Here is a 23,626-nt window from a genome sequence, read left to right on the forward strand (position 1 = left end):
GTCTGGTGTTGGTTGCTCGGCTGGTTCCGGTTCTGGGACTGGTTCCGTCTGGGTCTCTGGGACTGGATCCACTACTGCTGTTGCAGACATTGGCCTGGGGTCCGGGTCCATCACCTCTGACCGGGTCCTGATAGAAGTTTCCGGAACAGAGCTAGGCCTCACGGCTTGTTTAGCCTGGCTGCGGGTGACCGTTCCCACCCTCTTGGCCTGCTTCACATGATTGGCCAAGTCTTCCCCCAACAGCATGGGGATGGGATAATCATCATAGACTGCAAAAGTCCACATTCCTGACCAGCCCTTGTACTGGACAGGCAACTTGGCTGTAGGCAAATCGAAAGAGTTGGACTTGAAGGGTTGAATCGTCACTTGGATCTCTGGGTTGATTAAATTGGGGTCCACTAAGGAAGCATGGATAGCTGACACTTGTGCTCCGGTGTCCCTCCACGCGGTGACCTTCTTCCCGCCCACACTCACAGTTTCCCTCCGCTCCAAGGGTATCTGGGAGGTATCTGGGCCTGTGGACCTCTGGTGTGATTCCGGTGCAATGAACTGTAATCTGTTGGGGTTCTTGGGACAGTTGGCCTTTACATGCCCCAGCTCGTTACATTTAAAACATCGTCCAGCTGACGGGTCACTGGGGCGAGGAGGGTTGCTGGAGAACGGGGTGGTGGGACGATAAGGGGTCTGGAGGGTTCTTTGGGAGGTAGGTGGGGCTTTGGGCGGCCCCCGGTAATAGGGTGGGGTCTGGGGTTGTCCCTTCTGGTCTCCGCTCCAACTGCGACCAGTTTTCTTCTTCTCTGCCACCTCCACCCATCTGGCTCCAATCTCTCCTGCCTCGATTACAGTTTTGGGCTTCCCATCTAGGATGTATCTTTCTATTTCTTCAGGAACACCCTCTAAGAATTGTTCCATTTGCATTAGGAAGGGCACATCTACTGGAGATTCAACACTTGCTCCTGATATTCAGGCATCCCAATGTTTCACAATGTGGTAGGCATGTCGGGGAAATGACACGTCTGGTTTCCACCTTAGGGCTCTGAACCTCCGACGAGAATGCTCGGGTGTTATCCCCATTCTGACTCTCGCCTTGGATTTAAACAGTTCATACTCGTTCATGTGTTCTCTAGGCATTTCAGCCGCCACCTCAGCTAAGGGTCCACTGAGCTGTGGCCTCAGCTCTACCATGTATTGGTCAGTAGAGATGCTGTACCCAAGGCAGGCCCTTTCGAAGTTTTCTAAGAAGGCCTCAGTATCATCACCTGCCTTGTAGGTGGGGAACTTTCTGGGATGGGAAGTGGTACCTGGAGAAGGATTGCTAGGGTTTGTTGGTATATTCTGCTGAGCCTTTATCCTCTCCACCTCCTCCACATGCTTCCTCTCTTTTTCCTTCTCATCCTCCACATGCTTCCTTGCCTCCATTTCCCTCTTGTGGGCAGCCTCCTGTACCTCCTTCTCCAGCCGCATGAGTTCTATCTGTCTTTCATGTTCCCTTTGTTTTTCCTCAGCCTGAAATTTGGCTAACTCCAGCTGTAGTCGAGCCGCGGATTTTGTCATTCTAACCTCTCTGTTTTTAACTAACTTTACACCCGAGGTTTAGAAATAAACAAACAAAACTTGGCTGTAAAATTTTGCTGTGCTGGAATAGAATACCTATTCTCTGATAGTGATTGTCAGCCTACAGAAAAAGACAATTCCCTTGTCTCTGCTCTGGGCCCAAATCAAAGCAAAAAACCTCCAACTACGTGGAAACCTGCTTACCCAGCCCAAAGAAAAAGCAAATGGGTAGAACACACACCCCCTATTTACTTTTAGGAAAAAAAAAAAAACTCTGGGTTGGAAGACTGTGAATTTCCCTGCAGGAGTTAAGTACCCTGCCTCCAGGCAAAGAAAACCTGCTATTCACAAAGATAATCCCCTTTTGTCTCTGCTTGGCCACAAAGGAGAGAAAAACAAGCTGCTTTCAGTTCCAGCTGCTTTTTGGACTTCCTTTCGAAAGGAAAAAAAAATTTCCTTTTTAAAATCTGTATTTCCAGTTCAAAAAATCTCAACTGGATCTCAAAATGATTTCAGGTTAATCCCACCACTATGCCACCATGTCAAGGTTCCTCCCCCACTCTGAACTCTAGGGTACAGATGTGGGGTCCTGCATGAAAAACCTCCTAAGCTTATCTTTACCAGCTTAGGTCAAAACTTCCCCAAGGTACAAAATATTCCACCATTTTGTCCTTGGATTGGCCGCTACCACCACCAAACAAATACTGGTTACTGGGGAAGAGCTGTTTGGACACGTCTTTCCCCCCAAAATACTTCCCAAAACCTTGCACCCCACTTCCTGGACAAGGTTTGGTAAAAAGCCTCACCAATTTGCCTAGGTGACTACAGACCCAGACCCTTGGATCTTAAGAGCAATGAACAATCCTCCCAACACTTGCACCCCCCTTTCCATGGAAATGTTGGATAAAAAGCCTCACCAATTTGCATAGGTGACCACAGACCCAAACCCTTGGATCTGAGAACAATGGAAAAGCATTCAGTTTTCTTACAAAAAGACTTTTAATAGAAATAGAAGTAAATAGAAATAAAAAAAAATCCCCCCTGTAAAGTCAGGATGGTAGTTACCTTACAGGGTAATTAGATTCAAAACATAGAGAACCCCTCTAGGCAAAAACCTTAAGTTACAAAAAAGATACACAGACAGAAATAGTTATTCTATTCAGCACAATTCTTTTCTCAGCCATTTAAAGAAATCATAATCTAACACGTACCTAGCTAGATTACTTACTAAAAGTTCTAAGGCTTCATTCCTGGTCTATCCCCGGCAAAGACAAAATATAGACAGACACACATACCCTTTGTTTCTCTCCCTCCTCCCAGCTTTTGAAAGTATCTTGTCTCCTCATTGGTCATTTTGGTCAGGTGCCAGCGAGGTTACCTTTAGCTTCTTAACCCTTTACAGGTGAGAGGAGATTTCCTCTGGCCAGGAGGGATTTTAAAGGGGTTTACCCTTCCCTTTATATTTATGACAAGTGTTAAAACAGCATATAACTAAGAGTAAAAGGATGACATTAAAAGAAGCTTCTGGAAATCCATCTAATGGTAAAATCTATTCAGCTACAGAAGAGTCTCCCAATGGATGTGGTGGAAGCCCCATCATTTGGGATGTTTAAAACAAGGTTTTGAAAAAGAACCAGAAAATGAATGGTAGGGACCAACCCTACATGGATAGGATGGTCGAGAAGGCTTAATGCCGGGAGGAGTTCTCCATTATTATTTTCTAAAATTCATGTAATAGGCCTCAGCAAAGTACTTAAGGATACCCTTAACTTTAAGCATGTGAGTAGTCCTACTAATCTTGATTGAGCTACTCATGCAGCTAAAGCTAAGCACCTGCTTAAGTGCTTTGCTGGATTGGGGTTTTGATGCAGAATTATGAAATCATTTTCATTTTTTAAAAAATGCATTGAAAGATTCAAAATTTTGTCCTGCTTTAAGCTGATGGAATTGCCTTAATGGAGATCTTGCCTTAAACCCCCCTTCACCACCACCCACCGTGTTATGTTTTCTCCTGGAAGTTGGATAGAATTGTCCTTATTTGAAACAGTCAAGTTAAACAGGGATAATACAATCAGAGATATTAATGTGTCAGTTGAGCAAATGGGGTCATCGTATATTATGTCAGACAACTTTGTTGCAGATACTGGCAAAACGTTTCAGGAATAATAATTGGGCTGCTCTGGAGAAGGCTGATAACCTCCTCCAAAGACTTCAACTTCAGACTTCAAATAAAATATTGCTCGCTTATGGATGATCATCCTGACTTTCTGAATGCTGATTAATTGCTTATGGTAATGCAGAGTGAAAGAAATACTCTAAAGTCAAGTCAAATTTACATAGGTACAATACCATCGGGTGCATAAATCAGAGTTCTCATGATATGAAGACCTCCGAATTGCTTATCTGAGGTTCGCCTTCAAGGAGGAGATGATTCATTTGCCATCCCAGCCCCTCTCATTAATTCATAAGCGACAGTGGACTGGTGATGAGGATGGAGCATATCTGTATCTCATCAAAAGAATGGTCTTCAGCTGTCCCGGAGCTGGACTCAATGTGTCTGCTGGGGAAAGGGGTGAGGGTGCAGTGACCCAGTCCTCCCGACTCAGCTGTCCTGAACAGGATGCTTCCTGAGTAACACCACTCGTGCTGGTGCAGTGTTTGCTGGTGCCGTGTTTACTGATCCAGTGGGGCCATACCTGATGGGCGGCTCAGGCGTCACCTCCAGCAACAAGTGATTGTCAGACCACTCCGGAAGTCCATGCAAAACCTTGCGTGTTGTTCTCTTATAGCAAGAGCTGCTAATGCTTAGACTCTCCACAGCACCTTGGGAAGTGTTATTTCTGCTCCTGGCCTTCAGGAGTGCTGCCTCTAGCTCAGGGATCAGCAACCTTTGGCACGTGGCCCGCCAGGGCCAGCCCCCTGGCGGGCCAGGCCGGTTTGTTTACCTGCCGCGTCAGCAGCTTCGGCCAATTGCAGCTCCCACTGGCCGCGGTTCGCCGTCCCAGGCCAATGGGGGCTGCAGGAAGCGGCGGCCTGCACATCCCTCGGCCCGCGCCACTTCCCGCAGCCCTCAGTGGCCTGGAGCGGCAAACCGTGGCCACTGGGAGCCCCGATCAGCCAAACCTGCAGACGCGGCGGGTAAGCAAACCAGCCCGGCCCGCCAGGGGGCTTACCCTGGCAGTCCACGTGCCAAAGGTTGCCAATCCCTGCTCTAGCTGATGCTATCCCCTGTGGAGTGTGTTTTGGGGGGTGGGAGGGTGGGCAGGGGGTAAGAGTTTTGTGAATTTGTTTCCTAACTCATTAACAGTGCAAAGCTGTAGCTCTCCACTTTTTAGCTATACAGTACTATGGAACTGATGGTCTGAGATCAGGGAAGGTTGAAAGGACCCTGACGGCTAACATTTGCCTTGAAATCTAGTTTAGTTTTGAATGAAGGTTCATATTGTTTCATATTTTATCTGCATTGGTTTGTGTATCTCACATGCATACCCTTCCCAAAACAGCACCCTCGGCCAAGCTGGCCTAGCGGGAATAGAAGCTGAGTTATATCATCTCCTGTTTCTCTCCTTCTCCATGAGCAAGGTCAGGCAGCGCAAACCTAAAAAAGCCAATTGTGTATTCTGCGTGGTGAGAAAAGCACTTTTTCCTGCAGAGTGACATAGGTTTGTCTTACAGTGCCACTGTGTTTGTGAGCAGGTCGCTGCTGCTGGACTGATGTTGGCCGGAGAGAATTAATGTACAGTGAAGAGGATGGATGAATGAGAGAGTCTTTTTAATCACTTTTGAGTGAAGATTTTTTATTTTATTTACGAGACAAGCAGGTTGTTTGGGAAAGGGAGCTTGTGCTATTTGTCCTGTTCTGATTTACTTTGTCTTGTGACCAACTGGTGATGCATGTTATCCACAGAGAAGAGGAGTCTGTTACATCCCCAGCTAAGGAGGTGTGGTTCTTTTGGTCAAGGTGTAGCAGCTCATGTGTTTAGCTGTAGAGATCCCCAATCAGCCAAGGTTGCAAAATGACAGGTATGTCTACAGAGTTAATGCAGGAAAACTCAGGGTGGGGAGAACATACAGAAGCTCTCTGTTCCGCCCCCACAACCATGCAGATCCCAGCTGATCCACATAAATCTGAAGCGATGCATTTGGAGGCTTTGTGTAGCTGTGTTGCTTTGCCAGGGCTTCCTCTGCTGTAGCAGCCCCTGAAAGCTCCCATGTTGGGAGAGGGAAGCAAGAGAAATATTAATGTGGCCTCAGACGGCATATACATTTACAGGGATTCCCCATGAAGCAGGGGATCATGTGTAGTCCCAGGCCTGCTCCCTCCCCAGTTGCAGATCCTTGACCCTGCAGAAGGGTCTTTGCAGAATCCAGGGAAGGGAGATAGTACTGTGGAGAAGGCTGATCCCTCTGCTCAAAGCCACTGAACCTTGGACCACAGTATGGCCCACTTCTCAGCCCTTCTGCTGTTAAATCATTTCAGAGAGAGGATAGATAACAACCTGCCTGACTCAGCTATACCGTGCAGCTAAAGGCAACAGACAGAGCACAGCATCCGGAATGTCCTCTCCTCGGTGATTTCAGATTGTTTAGATGCTTACTAGAATGTGAGAATACATTCCTGTCCCTCACAGTCCCCACCATGGGAGGGAATGGGAAGGGTTTATGAGGGGATCAGCAGGAAGATGTTTAAAGAACCTCTGTGTGAATGATCCTGGTTTCCCAGGGAGTCCAAGGATTTCAACAGATTTGCGGCTGGACCCCAAGGCTTTTCTCCCTTCAGTCACGATGGCTGGAGATCTCCCCTCCTGTGGCTCTTAATTTGGGAAGGGATGATCCATGCATTGGTTTCAGAGTTTGTTAATGCACCCAAACTTGGTCTAAATCTACTGCAAAGGTTTGTTGAAGGCTGGGAACCAGACTAAGTTTTGGAGGAGTTTGGGCTAATTTTCAGCTTGACCCACCTAATCCAGTCCTCAAGTTTATGGTTTGGCCAAAACCAAGTCAAACTCCGCAGGTTCAACCTCCAGCAGAGCAAGTTTGGCACCACTGGTGAATTTCATGATGACTAAAATATTTTTCGAACCCCTTCTGACTTTGTGCTAGTGCAGACGAGGCTGTAGAGTAACATAGACCTGCCCAGCATGCCATATCTGAATGTGCTGGCTCTTTCTTTGCATCTTCTTTTCTGGGCTCTGCATCCCATCTCATCTCATTGTTTACATGTATTAGTTGCAAGCAAACAGAGAGACAGTAAGCCAATGGGCAGCCACCCTTAAAATAAAGCCGCAAACTACAGTTCAGTTCAAGTCCTGTTCCTCAGAGCCAGCTCTATTAACACAAACAAAATTCAAAAACAAGAGCAAAGCAACTCAGATGGTTACACCGACCAGAGGCCATTCCAGCTGTCAGCAAGCTGTGGAGGGAGAAGATTAACCAACCCCAGGTAACTAGCATAATAGCAGCTTCACCTTTGCTTTTATAGCCCCACTCCCGATCATCCATGTGATAAGCAGGGCACCTAAGTGTCTCCTTGTAACCCATGCACGCTGGGACTTAAGGAGAATCTTTAAAGCTTGTCCCAGTGACATGATACAGAAGGAGGCTATTGCACAGATTGCTTTTTTCTTTCAAGGCTGCAAACATTGGAATAAGAAATGGCAGCTTTTCCGAACTTGTGTCACAGGAAACCAAACAAATTAGTCAGACCGCTCTTAGGAAAAGGTTGCCTAGTGCTGAAAATCCAGAAGGCTGTGTGACAGGGTCAGGCCAGATGGCTACAGGAGAGTGATAAAAGGCAGATATATTAGCCCCAGGTTGAGTAGTTCCCTTTCCCTGGGTAAGGCAACAGGGAAGGTTCCAGAACAATCAGGAACTTTCTGGAAACACTTAAGACAGACAGGCTGATTAGAACACCTGCAGCCAATCAAGGAGTTGCTAGAATCAATTAAGGCTGGCTAATCAGGGCACCTGGGTTTAAAAAGGAGCTCACTTCAGTTTTTGGTGCGCGTATGAGGACCTGGGAGCAAGAGGCACTAGGAGCTGAGAGTGAGAACGCATACTGTTGGAGGACTAAGGTGTACAAGCATTATCAGACACCAGGAGGAAGGTCCTATGGTGAGGATAAAGAAGGTGTTGGGAGGAGGCCATGGGGAAGTAGCCCAGGGAGTTGTATCTGTCACACAGCTGTTCCAGGAGGCACTGTAGACAGCTGTATTCCACAGGGCCCTGAGCTAGAACCCGGAGTAGAGGGCGGGCCCGGGTTCCCCCCAAACCTTCCAACTCCTAGTCAGACACAGGAGGAGTTGACCTGGACTGTGGATTCATGAAAATGGCCAAACTGAGGGCTGCCGTGAATCTCCGAGGCAAGCAAATCCGCCACTAAGCGCAAGACCCACCAAGGTAGAGGAGGAACTTTGTCACAGCTGGCATTTGCGCAACCTGATACTGCTGACCCAGCACATTTAGAGCCAGCTTGTCAGACTCTCTGGGGATGCCTGCAGTGGTGTTGCTTTGGACACTGAAGCAAAGAGCTTTTGAGAATGTGTCTGAAGGAGAGGAAGAAGGAGGAGGCCTTGCTTACTAGCTGCTGCCTCTTTGCTTGTACAGGAAGGGAACAGAGAGAAAATCTTCTACTTCAAAAACTGCTGTTATGACATTGCCTTTAAATGGCCCCCGCTTTGAAGTACAGATTTCTTCATGATGCTACAAATTCTTGCCCTCTTCCTAGGAGGAGATAGGTTTTTTTCCCCCTTTAGGAAAATGGGAACAAAAACAATTGTAATGAACTCCTGGCAATGCAGAATCTAAGGGCAAAAGACCACAAGCTTCCAAGGTGACTTGCAGGATTAGCCATTGTAGAAAGCTAGTGTAGAATTGCAGGATTAGCCATTGTAGAAAACTAGACTAGCTCTGTTGATTAGAGAGATAAGGTGGATGAGGTAATATCTTTCATAGGACCAGCTTCTGCTGGTAAGAGAGACAAGCTCTTACACAGAAATTTTCTGAAGAGCTTGTAAGCTTGTCTCTCTCACCAACAGCAGTTGGTCCCATAAAAGATATTACCTCACCCACCCAGTCTCTGTAATATCCTGTGGCCAATACTGGTGATGACAGTCACGACTACTTCCTTGTTAATGCCAAACACACACATGCTAATTTGATTGTTCCTCTGTAGTTTAACCCCAAAAGGTCTTTGACTCTAGAATCTGGGGGTTTTTTACATTAATTGTATGTGCACTGATGACTTGGCTTGGGTCTTCTGCGGAGACTGATTATTGCACCTTTGGATCTAAAACCACGAGCTTCTAACGGCTTGACCAGGTGCATTAGCTTTGAGGCAGTAGTAAACTTATAAACCACTATATGTGATCTAGCCACTAGAGAGGGACAAAAAGCACAGTGTTAGACGTAGGGTTTGCAAGATTAGATTTTACTCTATAAAGGTTGGAAAATGTCTATGTCAATGGGTACGCTGAAATCATCAACAACAAAAATTCGATAACAGCAGGAGTACAACCTGCCCTGCACTTACACCTGCAGGGTTCAGGTGTCAGTGGCCCTGCAGCAGGGCAGGGGGCCTTCTGCAGCCCCGCTGTCGTGGACCTGCTCTCTCTCACTCACTAGCTGGGAGTGCAGGGGGTCTCTGCTCTGCCCTGCCAGGACCTGCTCAGAGTCCCTGCAGGCGCAATGTACAGTGGGGACGCTGCAGTCCTGGCAGGGTAGAGCAAAGACTCCCGGCCAAGACTGCAAGAAGGAGGAGGATGAGCCCCCTGCTTGAGCCATTCAGCAGTGGGGTGTCCTCCTGTGTGGTGGTGGGGGGGGGAGGTTCATCCAAACTGCTGACACTCTGCAGAAACTTTAATTAAAATAGATAAAAATAAAAATCTATTTTCCATCAAAATTAAATATAATAATAATTGGATTCTTCCAGGCCTAGACATGTGCTAGCCTATTGTTGCTGAATGACCCAGAGGGCTGGTAAGGAAACCGAGCCTTCCACTTCTAGGGTCAGTAATAATCAAAAAACAATGGGTGGGGCAGCATGGTCTGGGACAGGGGTAGTCAGTTGTTTTTTGTCAAGGTCCAAATTTCTTGGTCAAGGTATAGTCAAGGGACTCCAGAGAAACATTTTTCACATTGCAATAACAATAATATTAATGATAATAATAAGTAAATAAAAAGATTTTGCGGTCTGTTCAAAAGTGTTCGGTGGTCTGGATTTGGCCTGCGGCCCACCTATTGACTACCTCTGGTCTGGAGGAATGAATGCAGAGCTGGGTCTTCAGATGTGGCTTTCAGCAAATCTTTTCACCCTTTTGGTTGAGTTTTCCATTGGAGAGGGATATGGCTCCCAGCCTGCTCTAATAGGGCATGGTATGGATTCATGAGTTAATGTTTTTAGGGGCTCTGTATAAAAGCCAACTATTGTCATTACATATCAGCGGTTCAGTGAGACACATCCAATGAGCTGGTGTTCATATTTCATGCCTCCACCTCACTGGCATCTTTGTTGGCATTCTCAGAAGAAAGGCTGAGGATCATATGGGCATCAATGCAGCTCTCCTATATCACATGGGGCGGGGGAGAGCTTTGTCCAGGTCCCTGTGCAGGCACATGAATGAGGCACATGAATAGCAATGTCACTTCCTATGCTGTGCCTGTATGCTGGCTAGAGTGCACTTCTATTTCCTGGGCTGTCAGGCTGGCACCTCTACTCCACACTGGTTCCACGTCCCACTGGTGACATTGGCTGGCAACTCCTCCATAGAACTGTGAGCACGGTGTGTGGTTGGCATGGTTCATCAACGCCACAGACACATGACCCTTTTGCAGAGAGAGGGAGTCCCTGGTGCATGCCTACCTGCCATACTCCAGATTGCAACCCTCTGTTTAGGCTGCATTTCTCCTCACATCTTTTCCTCTAGGCACACGCCATCTGTGGCGTCACCAAGTTGTAAGATTTCCCCTTCGGCCTCCTCCTGACACTGGCCAAGATGGCCATCCATCTGTCCAGGAGGAAACTCAGAGAGGATGTTTTCTGGGACCTTTCACGCATCTGGGAAGAGCTCTTCTCAGTAGCATCCACTGACATCTTGGACTGTCTCAGGACAGCAGGCATTATCCAGAGTTCTCTTCTTGGTGTCCCCCCTCTAGATCCCTCATTTTGACCCTGTGACATGTATCCCTTCCCTGTTTTTTTCATTTCTTGTGCCCCCATGATCTGTAGCTCCTCCCTCACCTGTATGGGTGCGGCTTTTCTTGCTTTATGGGCTTTGCCCATCAATCCCATTTATTAAGTAGGCCGGCTTCTGTTGACTTGAGTGCTCTCGCAGGGCTGGGCCCTTAAGTAAAAACTTTCTGCAAAAGTAACTTCCCTTGAATATTTTCTATATATATCATTAAACCTTTCATTATCTTAGTAACTTAAAGGAGAGGTAAGGTGATCTAGGGCCAGATCCTCAGCAGGTGTCAATAGAGCTGCACCAATTTACTTAATTAGAACTGCACTAATTGATGTCAGCTGAGGATGTGACCCCAAGTCTCTGAATGGAGCCCTGCAGAGATTGTCCTGTTTGAAGAGGACTACATTAATGTGAACTAGGAACCTTTTAATACACACCGATAGCGTCCTCACAGACAAGTTAAAACGCAGCACTTTAGTGCATTTTGTGATTTACACCCCGATAATCCAAACTGCAGGGCAGTATAGACAAGCCCTAATGTGAGCCATGTGCATAGGGAGCAGAACTTTGGTGTTGTTTGTGCCTCTGGCCTCTTCATTTTCTTCTTTCTGTGAAAGGAGTCTCTCCACTGGAGCCCCTCCTTGTGGCCAGGCATAGCCGCTCTCCCCCCATCTCACAACCCCTGCCAATGGCCACTCTGGTGGTCCACCTCTGCATGGGCCTCTGATTATGTCACAATTTAGGTCCACCCCTTCTGGGGTAACAGAGTCTAACTCAGGGATCGTCAACCTTTGGCACGTGGCCCATCAGGGAAATCCGCTAATGGGCCCGGAAGGTTTGTTTACCTGTAGCGTCCGCAGGTTCGGCCGATCGCAGCTCCCACTGGCCGCGGTTCACCGTTCCAGGCCAATGGGGGCTTTGGGAAGCAGCTGCCAGCACATCCCTCAGCCCACGCCGCTTCCCGCAGCCCCCATTGCCCTAGAACAGCGAACCGCGGCCAGTGGGAGCTGCAATCGGCTGAACCTGTGGCTGCTGCAGGTAAACAAACTGTCCCGGCCCGCCAGCAGATTTCCCTGATGGACCACATGCCAAAGGTTGCCGATCCTTCGTCTAACTATAAGGTGATGAGTCTCTCCTGTGCTGGGCTCCAGCCAAACTGCAAGCCAGGAACCGGTCTGGTAATTCCAGGGCAGGTATATAAGCCTCAATGGAGGAATAGCAACTCTAGGGCAGCAATTCTCAACCCGCAGCCCAGTTAGCATACAACATGCTAAATGCCACAGGACCCACGGCGGGGTCTGGGTAGCTGGCTGCCGCCCAGGCCAGCATGGCACAGTATGGGGTCTCTGCAGGGTCCGGGGTCCTGACTGTCCCCCGATCCCCCCTCAGCAGGGTCTGGCCAGCCAGCAGGATCAGGGATCCCCTTACAGCAGGGTCCAGGGTTGGGGTCCCTGCCTTCCGCTCCACACCCAGCTCTCCACTCCTGCCCTCACTCTGTGGAGGGGTCTCTGGGCGGAGGGCATTGAGCATAGGGGGTTGTGGGGGAGGTTAGGTGGGGGGCCCTGTGGTTCTCAACCTATGGCCCAGCTAACATTTTGTGAGCCACATATGCGGCCCACAATGATAAATAGGTTGAGAACCGCTGGTCTAGGGCTTGGAACTCTTGCCTGCCTGACAGTGGTAACAGACTCCCCAAGCCTTGCTCTCGCTCCAGCCCTGTTCCTAGTCCTACTCTCACTCCATTGACTCAATTCTGGCTCTGACCCCTGGCACCAACCACTAGGCCCAGCTGCCACAGCTCCAACCACTAGCCATGACCATCCCCATCATGGTTTCTGACATCAACAAATAGAAGTCCAGTGTGCTTATATTAGGTCTCCGGCCCCAACTCAGGGCCCTATGGTTCTTCCATTCCCTTGGCTCAGGGCTTCCAATGTCCTTATCCCCTTATCTCAGGGTGAGGGCTTCACACCACTTTCTCTGTTGGCTGGTAGGTGAACCCAGGCCTTCCCCATACACCAGGCTCCAGTCCAGGGTCCCTATAGCCAGCAGCCAAGGTCTGCTCCACAAAATTCCTTGCTGCTGCATCCCTGGACCTCTTCCTACCCAGATTTTCTCAGCCCTTCTCCCCACAACCTCTAAATTCTCCCTTGTCTCACGCCAGGTCTCACAGGGTTCTCCCCAGGAAGCCCCCACTAGAATCTCAAAGTACCAATTTCGAACCTTCTCAGGCTTCACTTTTCATCCCCCTCTGCTGTGGTTTCCCCTGCTTTGTTCCTTAACTGAACACTTCCCAGAGCTCTCTCCCTGGACATCCAAATCCTGCCCTTCTTTCAGGGCACACCACCAGAGCCTTCTCCATCCTAGTGACTGCTCTATGCCTCCCCTCCTCTCCGCCAGCCTCCTCTACTCAGGGTAGGATCCTAGGGCTTATTCTCCCCCTGAGTTTTCTCCCCACAACCTCTCTAGTCACAAAGAGGGACTGCAAAGTTCTTTCCTCTCCTCCCTACAGTCCCTTTCTTTCTTCTTTTCTTTTCCTGTCATTTTATGGCTCAGCAGCCTCAGCATGTGAGGCTATGACTGTCACCTACCACAGTTTTTACATAATCAAAAGCTTATGTCCGCTCACCCTGTCCTGCATCCTTTAAAAATACACTGTAATGCTTTTTTAATGCTACCCCACTTTCCCTGTTCTCTCACCAGTCCTTTCAGACTATATTCTTTCACCTTGACGCATCTCAGTTCTTCATAAAGAGAATCTTTCTTTTTGCATAATTCTCCCTGCGTTGCCACAGCAGATGGTCAACTGTTTCTTTAACTTTGCATGTTTCGCACAACCCGTTTTTGTGCACATTTAGTAGATATAAATTACCATTTAGGCCACAGTGGCCTATTAGCACTGTAAATATAGTTATGGTGCTTCTTCTGTCATAACTGGGAAGTATAACATTATCCTTAAGTCTAGGACATATCTCATAGAACCGTCGTCCTTTTTTCTCTTTGCACTCTCTTCATAGTTAAGAACAATATTTTGTCATTCCTGCTCTCTGAGGTTCCCTTACTGATTGCTGTTATACTCAAAGAGTCAGACAGGATAGCAGTTGTAGCTTGGCATACGTTCCTTAGCCAGGTCAGTGCCAACAGTATGCCCGTGTATTCGGCCGTCCTAATGGCCACCAAATTGGATAGTCTCATAGATCTCTTAATTCCAAATTCAGGGATACAAAAGGCCATTCCCACACTACCAGTGTCGTCATCTGTAGGTCTGTCAATACAGAGTGGACAATGCTGATCCCATTTGCCATATATAAACTCATAAATTTTATTTGTCATTGTTATGCTGTCTGGAGTGGTTCACAATCATGTGTGCCAGCCACAGGGCAGACTGTTAAAAAGCAGGGCAGAAACCCCAAACTGCTTCTAAACTCTATAATTAGATTTCACCAGCCCTGTCACAAGTGTGAACTCCTAAAGCATGCTAACAGTCTTACCATGGAGTCACAGATGGTCCCCTTGGGCATTCCAGTCTTTCTTGCCACTCAGGCAAGCTGGAGTATGTGATAGATGGTCACTTACGCCAGAAAAAATCACAATAATATTCAGATTGCTCCCAGTCCCACAGGACCAGTCACATACCCCAGTGACTTGTACTCAGATGGCAAACCAAGGCCAACACCTGTAGCCAATCCTGTAATTAACTAAAGATAAGAAATGAGAATTATTTACAAGATTAAGCAGGTAAGCATACACATACAAGTGAGGTACAATCTTAAATTCAAAAGATAATTGAAGTTTCTATAATAAGCAAGCTTTTATGTCCTTTGGGACTAACCCATGCTAAGCAGCTTGGGGATCTCTTGCTTATGTCTAGGAATCCTTGCCCCTCAGAGGTCAGACAGCATAAAGAGGCCTCCATTTCTTCTGCTTAGGATTTTTATTCCCCCCTTTCCCTTGAGTCCAAGCTGATGGGACAGATGCTCCTGGATGTAATGTATTCGTGGTGGGGCGGGGGAGGAGGGGAGAGCAGTCGACAATGTCTCTGCTCCACAGTGGCCCATTTGGATTCAATAGTCTTTCCTGGTGGGCAGGAGCTAATGCTTCTTGGGGTAAACTAGTATTTCACACTGGGTAATGCTTCTCCCCTGACTGTGGGGAATTTATAGTCTTAAATATTTGTATAACATTACCTTATAACATGGGATGCAAATATTATAGGTAGGGTTAATACATGCAGCATCCTACAAGCATTCCGTAAAGTCTAAACACATGGTTATAACGCTAGCATCTCTTTTGATAATGCTAACATACAGGTGAGCCACACAGGTTTCCAGCTATGCGATTGTAAGTGTTCAGTGAGGCCTAGGGACCTTGGCATGAGCCGGCACCTGGTCTGCCAGCATCACAATCATATCTGATGGCTCTGCTTTTTCCTTTATCTTATCATATAATTCCAAATTCACAACTGAAGAGACAACTGTCCAAGTATAGTTTGACTGCTCATGACTTAAGATTTCAATCTCTCTCGGTCTTTCCTTTTCACTCACTTTCCACTCCCTCCCATTTTTTGACCCTGTTAGCATGTGGGAGTAGGTGACATCCAGTTACATCTGATCTATTTACTTCCCAACCATCTTCATATATTTGTTTAGTATTCTTATCTTCACTGTTTCCATTAATCTTAGCCCAAAAGGTTAAATGTAACAATTTCATCCTTAAACGTATAGTAGCTCCCTGCTTCACACACAATGGTGCTGTAACATTTTACCACATGGGATTAACCAGTGCTTGGGCGTGGATCGGCTCTAATTCTTTAACTGTTAATTTCAAAGATGAAGATTTCAAAGGCTTGCCTCCATAATCTATAACTGGTTTTATTAGTGCCCTATTCAGCATCATCAGTGAGTTCTTATCTCTTGTTCCCAGCAATACTTTTAAGCAGATTCATCCTCTTTTTACATTTACACTGGATATTAACTATTTGACCCTTCCAAATTAGTTTATCAAACACAAGTCCTAAGAATGTAAAGTTTTGAACTGGCTGAATTTTCTCTGCATAGAAATGGAGGTTCCATGCTTCCCCAATCTTTCTTTCTGTGAAGATTCAGTCCCTTTCTGCTCTCTACTTGCTCTATTTTTTATATTAACCACCTAGCTTCTTCTGCAGCTTGCCTTCAACATTAATTAAGCCTCAGCCACCCTCCAGGTGCAGCCAGTTAGCATAGCTGACCTCTGAGGCCCATATCAACCCTTTCAAAGCCTAAGTGGGTTACACACCCCATTATATCTGCATTACAAAAAAAGGAGAGCACTAAAATTTTCAGTGCAAACAAGGGTTTGTGAATTATTAATGTCTTCATGGGTTTTTGACCTCCTTTGTAAAGTTCTTTGAGATCTGCTGATAAAAAGCACTAGATGATATTATTGGTGCCAAAATGTTAATTGCACAGAAATGTTAATTTAATGTTTCTTGGCTTTCAATACATGCCAAGTGGGTTTGCTTTATTGTTACTGCAATGCCATTTTATTAGTAATGATTATTCTATGCATTTCTAAAGTGTCCATCATGGTGGTAACACCTGAACACTCTGCATAAGGCAAATCCTTTATGCAGGAGGTAATACCCACAAATGGAACATCTCAATGAGATGCTCTCCTCCTTCCACAGAGTCAGTGATAGAATGACTATCTTTACCTTTCCCATATTGTGAACCACTTTTCCGTGCCAGGACCCTCAAACTCTGGGGTTGAGCCAGGGTCCTCTTCCCACTTAACAATATGGGAAGGGAAGAGTAGTCTTGACCCTAACACTGCCTGTGGCTCCCCCAGGTTCAGAACCCCTGATCCCAGTGACATTCCATCTCCCTCTGATCATGGATGGGGATCCCTTTAAGGCCTCTGTGGGTTTTTTTAAACCAGCTCTTTTTAAGTGGATATAGTGGTAACGATGCCCAATTTCTCCTTTTATGTTAATCCAGATTTCTGATAGTTCTGGGGTGTTTGATCTTAGCTGTCCTAACAACTTTCAAGGAATATGAAACTGTTTCAGGAGACTGGCTGCTGCTGTTGGTAAGTAGACTGGGACTGCAATGTCATACTGTTAACGTTCTTGGATTAAATTCAGCAGTGATGAAAACTCATTACCACTGGTGACCATACACTCTTCAGGGTCCCAGACTCACTGCAGGGCAGGCTCATGTAGACTGCAAGAAGTCCATAGTATTTACTGAGGCACTTCCCCACATCCCTCCTAGGCTTGGGTTCTGGAATAGGCGTGGTAGGTCACTTAGGTCTCTCTCAAGCTGCCCAGTCTGGGCCAATAGTCCATTTATAATCAGGCAAAGAAAAGTAATCCCAGAACAAACTCAGTAGTCCTGAGCAAGGCCTACTTCCCACAGCAGGCTCTGGTAGGCTGTGGCCTTTGCAGGGGCCCTGGGCTGTTCCTTTTCCTCAAGGAGCAAAGAATAGGAGGTCTGTTCTCCTCCCGACCAACCAGCACATGAGCTCTCCTCCTCCCCTTTTAAGTGCCCCTTCATTACCTGACAGCAAGTGCAGGTGTGGCTGGGCAAGGCTGAGTGGGCCCACAGCAGCTCATTAACCCTTGAGGGCTCAATGGGGGGGTTGGTATACCCCATCACACTATGTGATTTAGTAGCCTGTGTGCAAAAAGCTGATGATCTTCAAGCAGTGACTGTGTTTTTGTGTACCGCTGAATGCCTGAGGTATTGTCAGCACTTGGTAAATTATAACAACCCCGGGACTAGGAGGAAATAGTGGATGGGGAAAACTTTTTAGATCCTATAATTTTAGGATGGGATTTTCAATAACACCCAATCAATGTTGGCCTAATTCTGCTCCCACTGAGGTAATTGGTAAAACTCCCATTGACTTTAGTGGAAGCAGAGTTAGGCCTAAGCTAAGCACTTTTGAAAATCTAACCCTACGGGTATGTCTAAACTTTAGCTTCCCAGCCCGGGTGGATAGACTTGCACTAGTGAGGCTTGAGTTGTACACTAGAAACAGCAGTGTGACAGCTCAAGTTCTCAAGCCCACCCCACCCTCTGGGTTTGAACTTGGGTGGCTAGAACAAATCTCGACCAGTGCCACAACACCCACACTGCTAGTGTGAAACTCTACCCGGGCTGGGAGACTCGGTCCAGCTGCAATGCAGACATAAACCTTATGGTCTCTGCACGATTTTCACTTCATTCTGCGATGTTCTGCTGATTTCAAGCTCTCATTAAAGAGATGCCATCAACTTCAAAATCACACATCTGTCTGAAGAGATTGTACCTGGTAATGCTGCAAGCAATGGTTAAGATGACTAGCCTTCAAAGATTTGGAGAAAATAAATCCTTTTCTCTGGGGTTTTTTCAGCTTGTTTTATGCACGCGCCCTGAGCATATGCTGTAATCAGTCAGTTAGTCAGTTTCCCCTGTTGTTTGTTTAGGTCTTTCATGGTGTGTCTTTGCTGTAATTAGACACCCACAGCTGGCTCCTGCTAGCTGACTTGTGCTTGCAGGACTTGGGCTAAGAGGCTGTTTAATTGTGGTGTAGACATTTGGGATACAGCTGCAATCTGAGCTCTGGGAACCTCCCACCTTGCAGGGTCCTAGAGCCCAGACTGCTGCCCGAACCCGAACATCTCCACCGCACTTAAACGGCCTCTTAGCCCAAGCCCCATGAGCCTGGGCCAGCTGCGGGCTTTTGATTGCAGTGTACACACATCCTCACACAGCAGAAAGGGAGAAAACAAATATGATGCACAAAAATTTGCCAGTAGCTTTAGCACAAGTGCAGTAAATGAAACTACATTGAAATAATTTTGTAAGACTGATTAGACTTCGAGTTGATGGTGTCACTTTAACAAAAAGTACCTATAGTCAAAGTCCAGCTACCACAGGGTAATCAGAGAGCTGCTGTGTTAGCCCAGCCTTGCATAAAACTGTCTCCCAGCAAACCATAGTAGCAGCAGTATGCTGGGAATTCCCCATCTGCCTCTCTGTTTATCCCAGTGACATACATGTGAATTCTGACCTGAATTAAACGTGAATGTTATAAGAGATGATCATTTTTGCTCCTTTACGATTTAGAAAGAGGGCTGGAGAAGTTTTACCACCCCTCCTAGCTCCCCACAGTGTAGAGCACAGAAATGGGCCGATTGGGTGAGGTGGAGTGTGATGTGCTTTGGCCATCCTGCCCACCCTTGGGTGACCATTAGCCATTGGTGCAAGTTAGAGCAGCCCCCAAGTTCAGCTGCAGAGGTGGTGTAAAGCCGCCTTATGGGCTGGAGCATCTGAGGATTCAGCCCTTTGTTATGACACAAATAATGCAACGACACTATGTCCAGAGGCTCAATGCCAGTTATTTCAGACAGTAATGGCAAAATTTTACATGCTTCATTATGACCAGTAAAGAGATTTGATTTAAAAATTAGTTTACCAGTGATTTACGGGCATGATCTGCAACAACTCTAAGAGATTAGGAGGAGCTCATATTTGACTATTCATCTCAGAGATGGGTCTAAACCAAAACTCTGCTCCCAATTCACCCAAACACTGGTAAATATGAATCTCATTCCAGATTCCAATTTCCCAGCTCGGGTCTATCTGTATACATTTCAGAAAGCACAGATTATTTGTACATATACTATAGGGACATTCAGGGTCAGATTTTCAAAAGGGCTCAGCTCCCATCTAGGGACCTAAATGAAGTGGACACATTATCAGAAGCGCTCAGCACCCAGTTACTCCCTTTGAAAACAATGGAGAATTCCCCCTCTTTCATCGCTGAGAATAATGGGAGATGCCGCATGCTGAGCTTTTTTGAAAATCTGGCGATATATATATATAAAATCATAGACACGTGCACACACTGTTTGATCCAGCAAGCAATGCACGTCCAGAATTCCTGCAAGCCTTGTTATGTGTCTAAGAATATAATTTGTGTTTTTGATACAGGAAACATTTGCCATTTTCATCTTTGGAGCAGAGTTTGCCTTAAGAATCTGGGCTGCTGGGTGTTGCTGTCGCTATAAAGGATGGAGGGGGAGGCTCAAATTTGCCAGGAAGCCTTTGTGTATGTTGGGTAAGCACAAACTCTTTGATTGTTCTCCATATGTCTATCCTTTTCTGTTCTGAGTCAGATGTGGTTGATGTCTAAAACCCGATGAATGACAAGTACAAAGGCCCAGCATGCCTTAAGAGTTCTGCACTGTTTAGAAAGAATTATAAAGTACCTGAAAACCTGGATTCACTTGAGAACAGTGTTCATGGTTTGACAGAGAGTTGGAATTGGATACTTACTGCAGAATCTGCTCAGGTGTTCTGCAGGATCTCAACAACTTTAATTCATACACAGTTATAGTTTGAAAAATCACTGTAAAATGGCGCATCTTTACTGAACATATCTGTTCCCTTTGTATCTTTGAGTTGTGTCTGCTTACTTTACCAACACAAACAAGCTTTTCCTGCAGTGTGGTCTAATGAGCACTGAAGTAGGAGTCACGAAATCTATGTCCAACTCTGTTGTATGATCTTGGGCCAGTCACTTCTCTCTCTGTGTCTCTGTTTCCTCCACCCTGCCTTGTTGGTCTTGGCTGTTTAGAAATATAAGCTCTGCAGGGCAGGGGCTGGGACTTATATTTTTGTGCAACACTTTGCACGATAGGGTCTCAGTAGTGGCCTTCAGGTGCTATTGTAATACAAATCAATAATAATACTTGTATTACTATTTAAAGGCCAGTATAGCTTTGGGTATGCAAGCTGGGGTTTGTTCTGTCTCATGTATAATCATTAAAATTGTCATCTAAATTCTAAGCACAGACTCTTTATTGATGGCAATGTAAGGAGTGAGAAGAGCTCAGCTGCATATTTAAAATTCTGGATTAGAAAAATCATCTCTTGATTTGTAAATGACACCAACTTGTTATGGAATTATTCGGAGAGAATGAGTAAGAAACTGACATGGTGTCATTTCAGACACTTTGATTCTAAATACACTTGAAAGACGCAGAGGCTAAGAGCCCTGAGAATGTTTCTGACATAATTGCTACCTATTTCCACTGGGATAATTATGGTCTCATAAAGGTCCATAAATTATGAAAAAGCAATCTGCATTTCAGACCTCTTTAATTGATCAATAAATTGGTCCTGTCTCACTCACAAAAATAAACAGCACTGGCCTTAAGAGGTTAACCTGGACAGCCAACCAAATTGCCAAAAACTAGGGGGCACCAGTAGAAAGAGGGGCTTCTTGTTCCCTAATCACTATGTTTTGGTATTCCTGTTTTCACTATTTTCCACTTACGGAATATTTATCCTCTGGTTTGTTTGTCCTTCTGATTCATTAACCTGTATTTTTCAAGACTGACTCTCATGTTATTTTCTGCCCCTTTCTCTAAACCAACTCAGAATGTGTCCCATATCAAATATGAGCTGTGTAGATTATCTGGGTCCCAGACTGGTTCTGCCAGTGCCACAAGCTGTGTTTGACTCACAGGTGCCTGTTTAATTGGCTAGGGACAGAGTTCATAAGTGGGTTTCAGATCTTTGCTGCGGATTTTACAGCACAAACAAATGGAATGAAGCAGCAGATGATGGTGTGACACTGCACCCTATATTCATCCTAGTGGTATGATTATGATACGATTATGACATAATTATGATGCATTTTATACAAGATATGTCATGTGAGGTGTCATTGGAAAAGTTACAATTTGCTGAATGTGATTATTGTAGTGGTAGGCATGTATCGTTTTTGTATCCGGAGTTATGAATATTGACTATGTGTCTGTATTTCAAATATGGTTACACTTGGGTGACACCCACTAAGCAACATGATCCCAGTCTAGAGCGCTGATTGTGAGGGGCCTATTCAAGGTAATGAGGACATTAAGGGAAACTATTGGCCTTGGGAGAAGCTTAGCCCCCACCTGGTGAGCCTTCCTGAGACCGCTTCAGACAGCCTCTGGATAATGGCTGCGAAGACTCAGCAAGGCGTGCAAGGGCATGTGACCAGACCACATGACACAACTCCATTTTGGTACCTTCATTTTTCCACAAACTGGGCTAGGACCTTAGCTTGGAGCAAAGGGTTCCCACCATATGAAGAAACTATAAAAGGTGGGGAGTGACATCATGATTTGTCTTCACTCCCCCACAACTCAACCCCTGGAAGAACCTCTGACAGAAAAAGACTTGGAATGGGGGAGGGAACCAAGGCTGCACAGCAAATGCAGCCTGTGCCTCAAGAATCTGAAAACCTGCTTCTGTCATCAGTCAGGGTGAGATATTGTTGATTGCAATCCTGTCTAGTATATTGGGCTTAGTTGGCATTTTTGTTTAATTTCCTAGGTAACCTGCTTTGATCTGTTTATCACTTATAATCATTTAAAATCTATCTTTCTGTAGTTAATAGACTTGTTTTATGTTTTATCTTAACCAGTGTGTTTTAAGTGAAGTGGTTGGGAAAATCTCAGCTCAGCTAGCAAAGGCTTGGTGCATATCTTTCCCATATCAAGGGGGAAGCAAACTATATTAATGAGCTTGTGTTGTACAGATCCCTGTGCAGTGCAAGATGGTATAATTTTGGGTTTATACTCCAGCAGGGGTGCAAAGCTGGGGAGTGGGGAAATCGGCTGGTGCTCCATCGTTGATCTACCAGTGGCTTAGGTAAAGCACTCAGGTAATTCAGTTGGGTGTGTGGCACCATATGCTATCGTGTTGGGTGATAACAGTCCCTGGAGAGGCTGGCTGTGTATCATCAGCAGAGCAGTGTGAGAAAGACCAACCCAGCTGAATTATTAGGGGGCACAGTGGTTCCAACAGCTCCCAGACTGCACCCCAGGGGTACAACCCATCACAGATGAGTCCACTTTTTGATCAGGCTTTGTTCTCCTTTATGCTGTGCAGATATCTTTGTGTTGATTGCCTCTGTGCCAGTGGTAGCTGTTGGGAACCAGGGCAATGTTCTGGCAACGTCGCTCAGAAGTCTGCGCTTCCTTCAGATCCTGCGGATGCTCCGAATGGACAGGAGGGGAGGCACGTGGAAGCTTTTGGGATCAGCTATTTGTGCACATAGCAAAGTAAGTGAGGCGTTCACAGGATTAATCTGAGTTATGGGGAAAAAACCAAAAGCAGAGGCAGATCAGACACTTGAGGAGAGTATTGCCTAGTGTTTAGAGCAGCAGAGTGGTAGTCAAGACCCTTGAGTACTATTCCCAGTTCTTCCACAGATAAGCTCTGTAACCCTAGCCAACTCTCTTACCCTCTTGGGGTCCTGTGAGATTAAATTAATCAGGGCTTGATACTGCACTGTTGAAGCCAATGGACATTTTGGGCTTGACTTCAAAAGGAGTTGGATCATGCCCTTATTCATAAAGCATGTCAAGCTCTTTGGAAGAAAGCCCTATATAATAGTGATGTGTTAACACAGGCTTCTCTCTAGCTGGCGTCCACTAAGACTTGGATCTAATTTCCACTCAGTGCATCAGATTAAACTTCATTGAGGGGCAGCTGTATCCGTTTATAGGGGGCGGGGAATTCCATTGTCACCATTTGGGAAGAAATTTAAATTCACCAAATGGCCAAGCTGACTTACCCATCACTGGAGTCCTGGTCCAGGAGCTGATTTCTGATACTTGATGGAATTGACAGCTGCATGTCAGTAATCACTGTCCCTTGTGTCTGAAAGGCATCATCTGTCCCTTCGCGTATTATCCCTTGAGAAATATTGTAAAATGCAGCGCCTGGGTTCATCTATCCCCCTATGCCACTTATGTGAAATGAGTCAGAGAAGTTTGGTGTGGGAGGGTGGTGGGAAAAGACTTATTCCAAAATCACAGCAGCAGTTCAATGCATAATGGTTTGATGCTGGTTAGCAGAAGTCAAGTA

At 46.1% G+C, this 23,626-nt stretch overlaps 1 protein-coding gene across 2 annotated transcripts in view; it reads left to right on the top strand.

Annotated features, from left to right (window-relative positions):
- Positions 1-23,626, top strand: part of KCNQ3 (potassium voltage-gated channel subfamily Q member 3) — a 260,710-nt gene that overhangs the window by 194,817 nt on the left and 42,267 nt on the right. For both annotated transcript variants that reach the window (XM_074943827.1, XM_074943828.1), the window contains exons 2-4: positions 16,712-16,802; positions 19,694-19,820; positions 22,646-22,818. In XM_074943827.1, coding sequence (XP_074799928.1) covers positions 16,712-16,802; positions 19,694-19,820; positions 22,646-22,818 — 391 coding nt within the window. The remainder of the gene's footprint in view (positions 1-16,711; positions 16,803-19,693; positions 19,821-22,645; positions 22,819-23,626) is intronic.

This window comes from Natator depressus, chromosome 2, assembly GCF_965152275.1.
Source record: "Natator depressus isolate rNatDep1 chromosome 2, rNatDep2.hap1, whole genome shotgun sequence".
Classification (NCBI taxonomy): Eukaryota; Metazoa; Chordata; order Testudines; family Cheloniidae; genus Natator; species Natator depressus.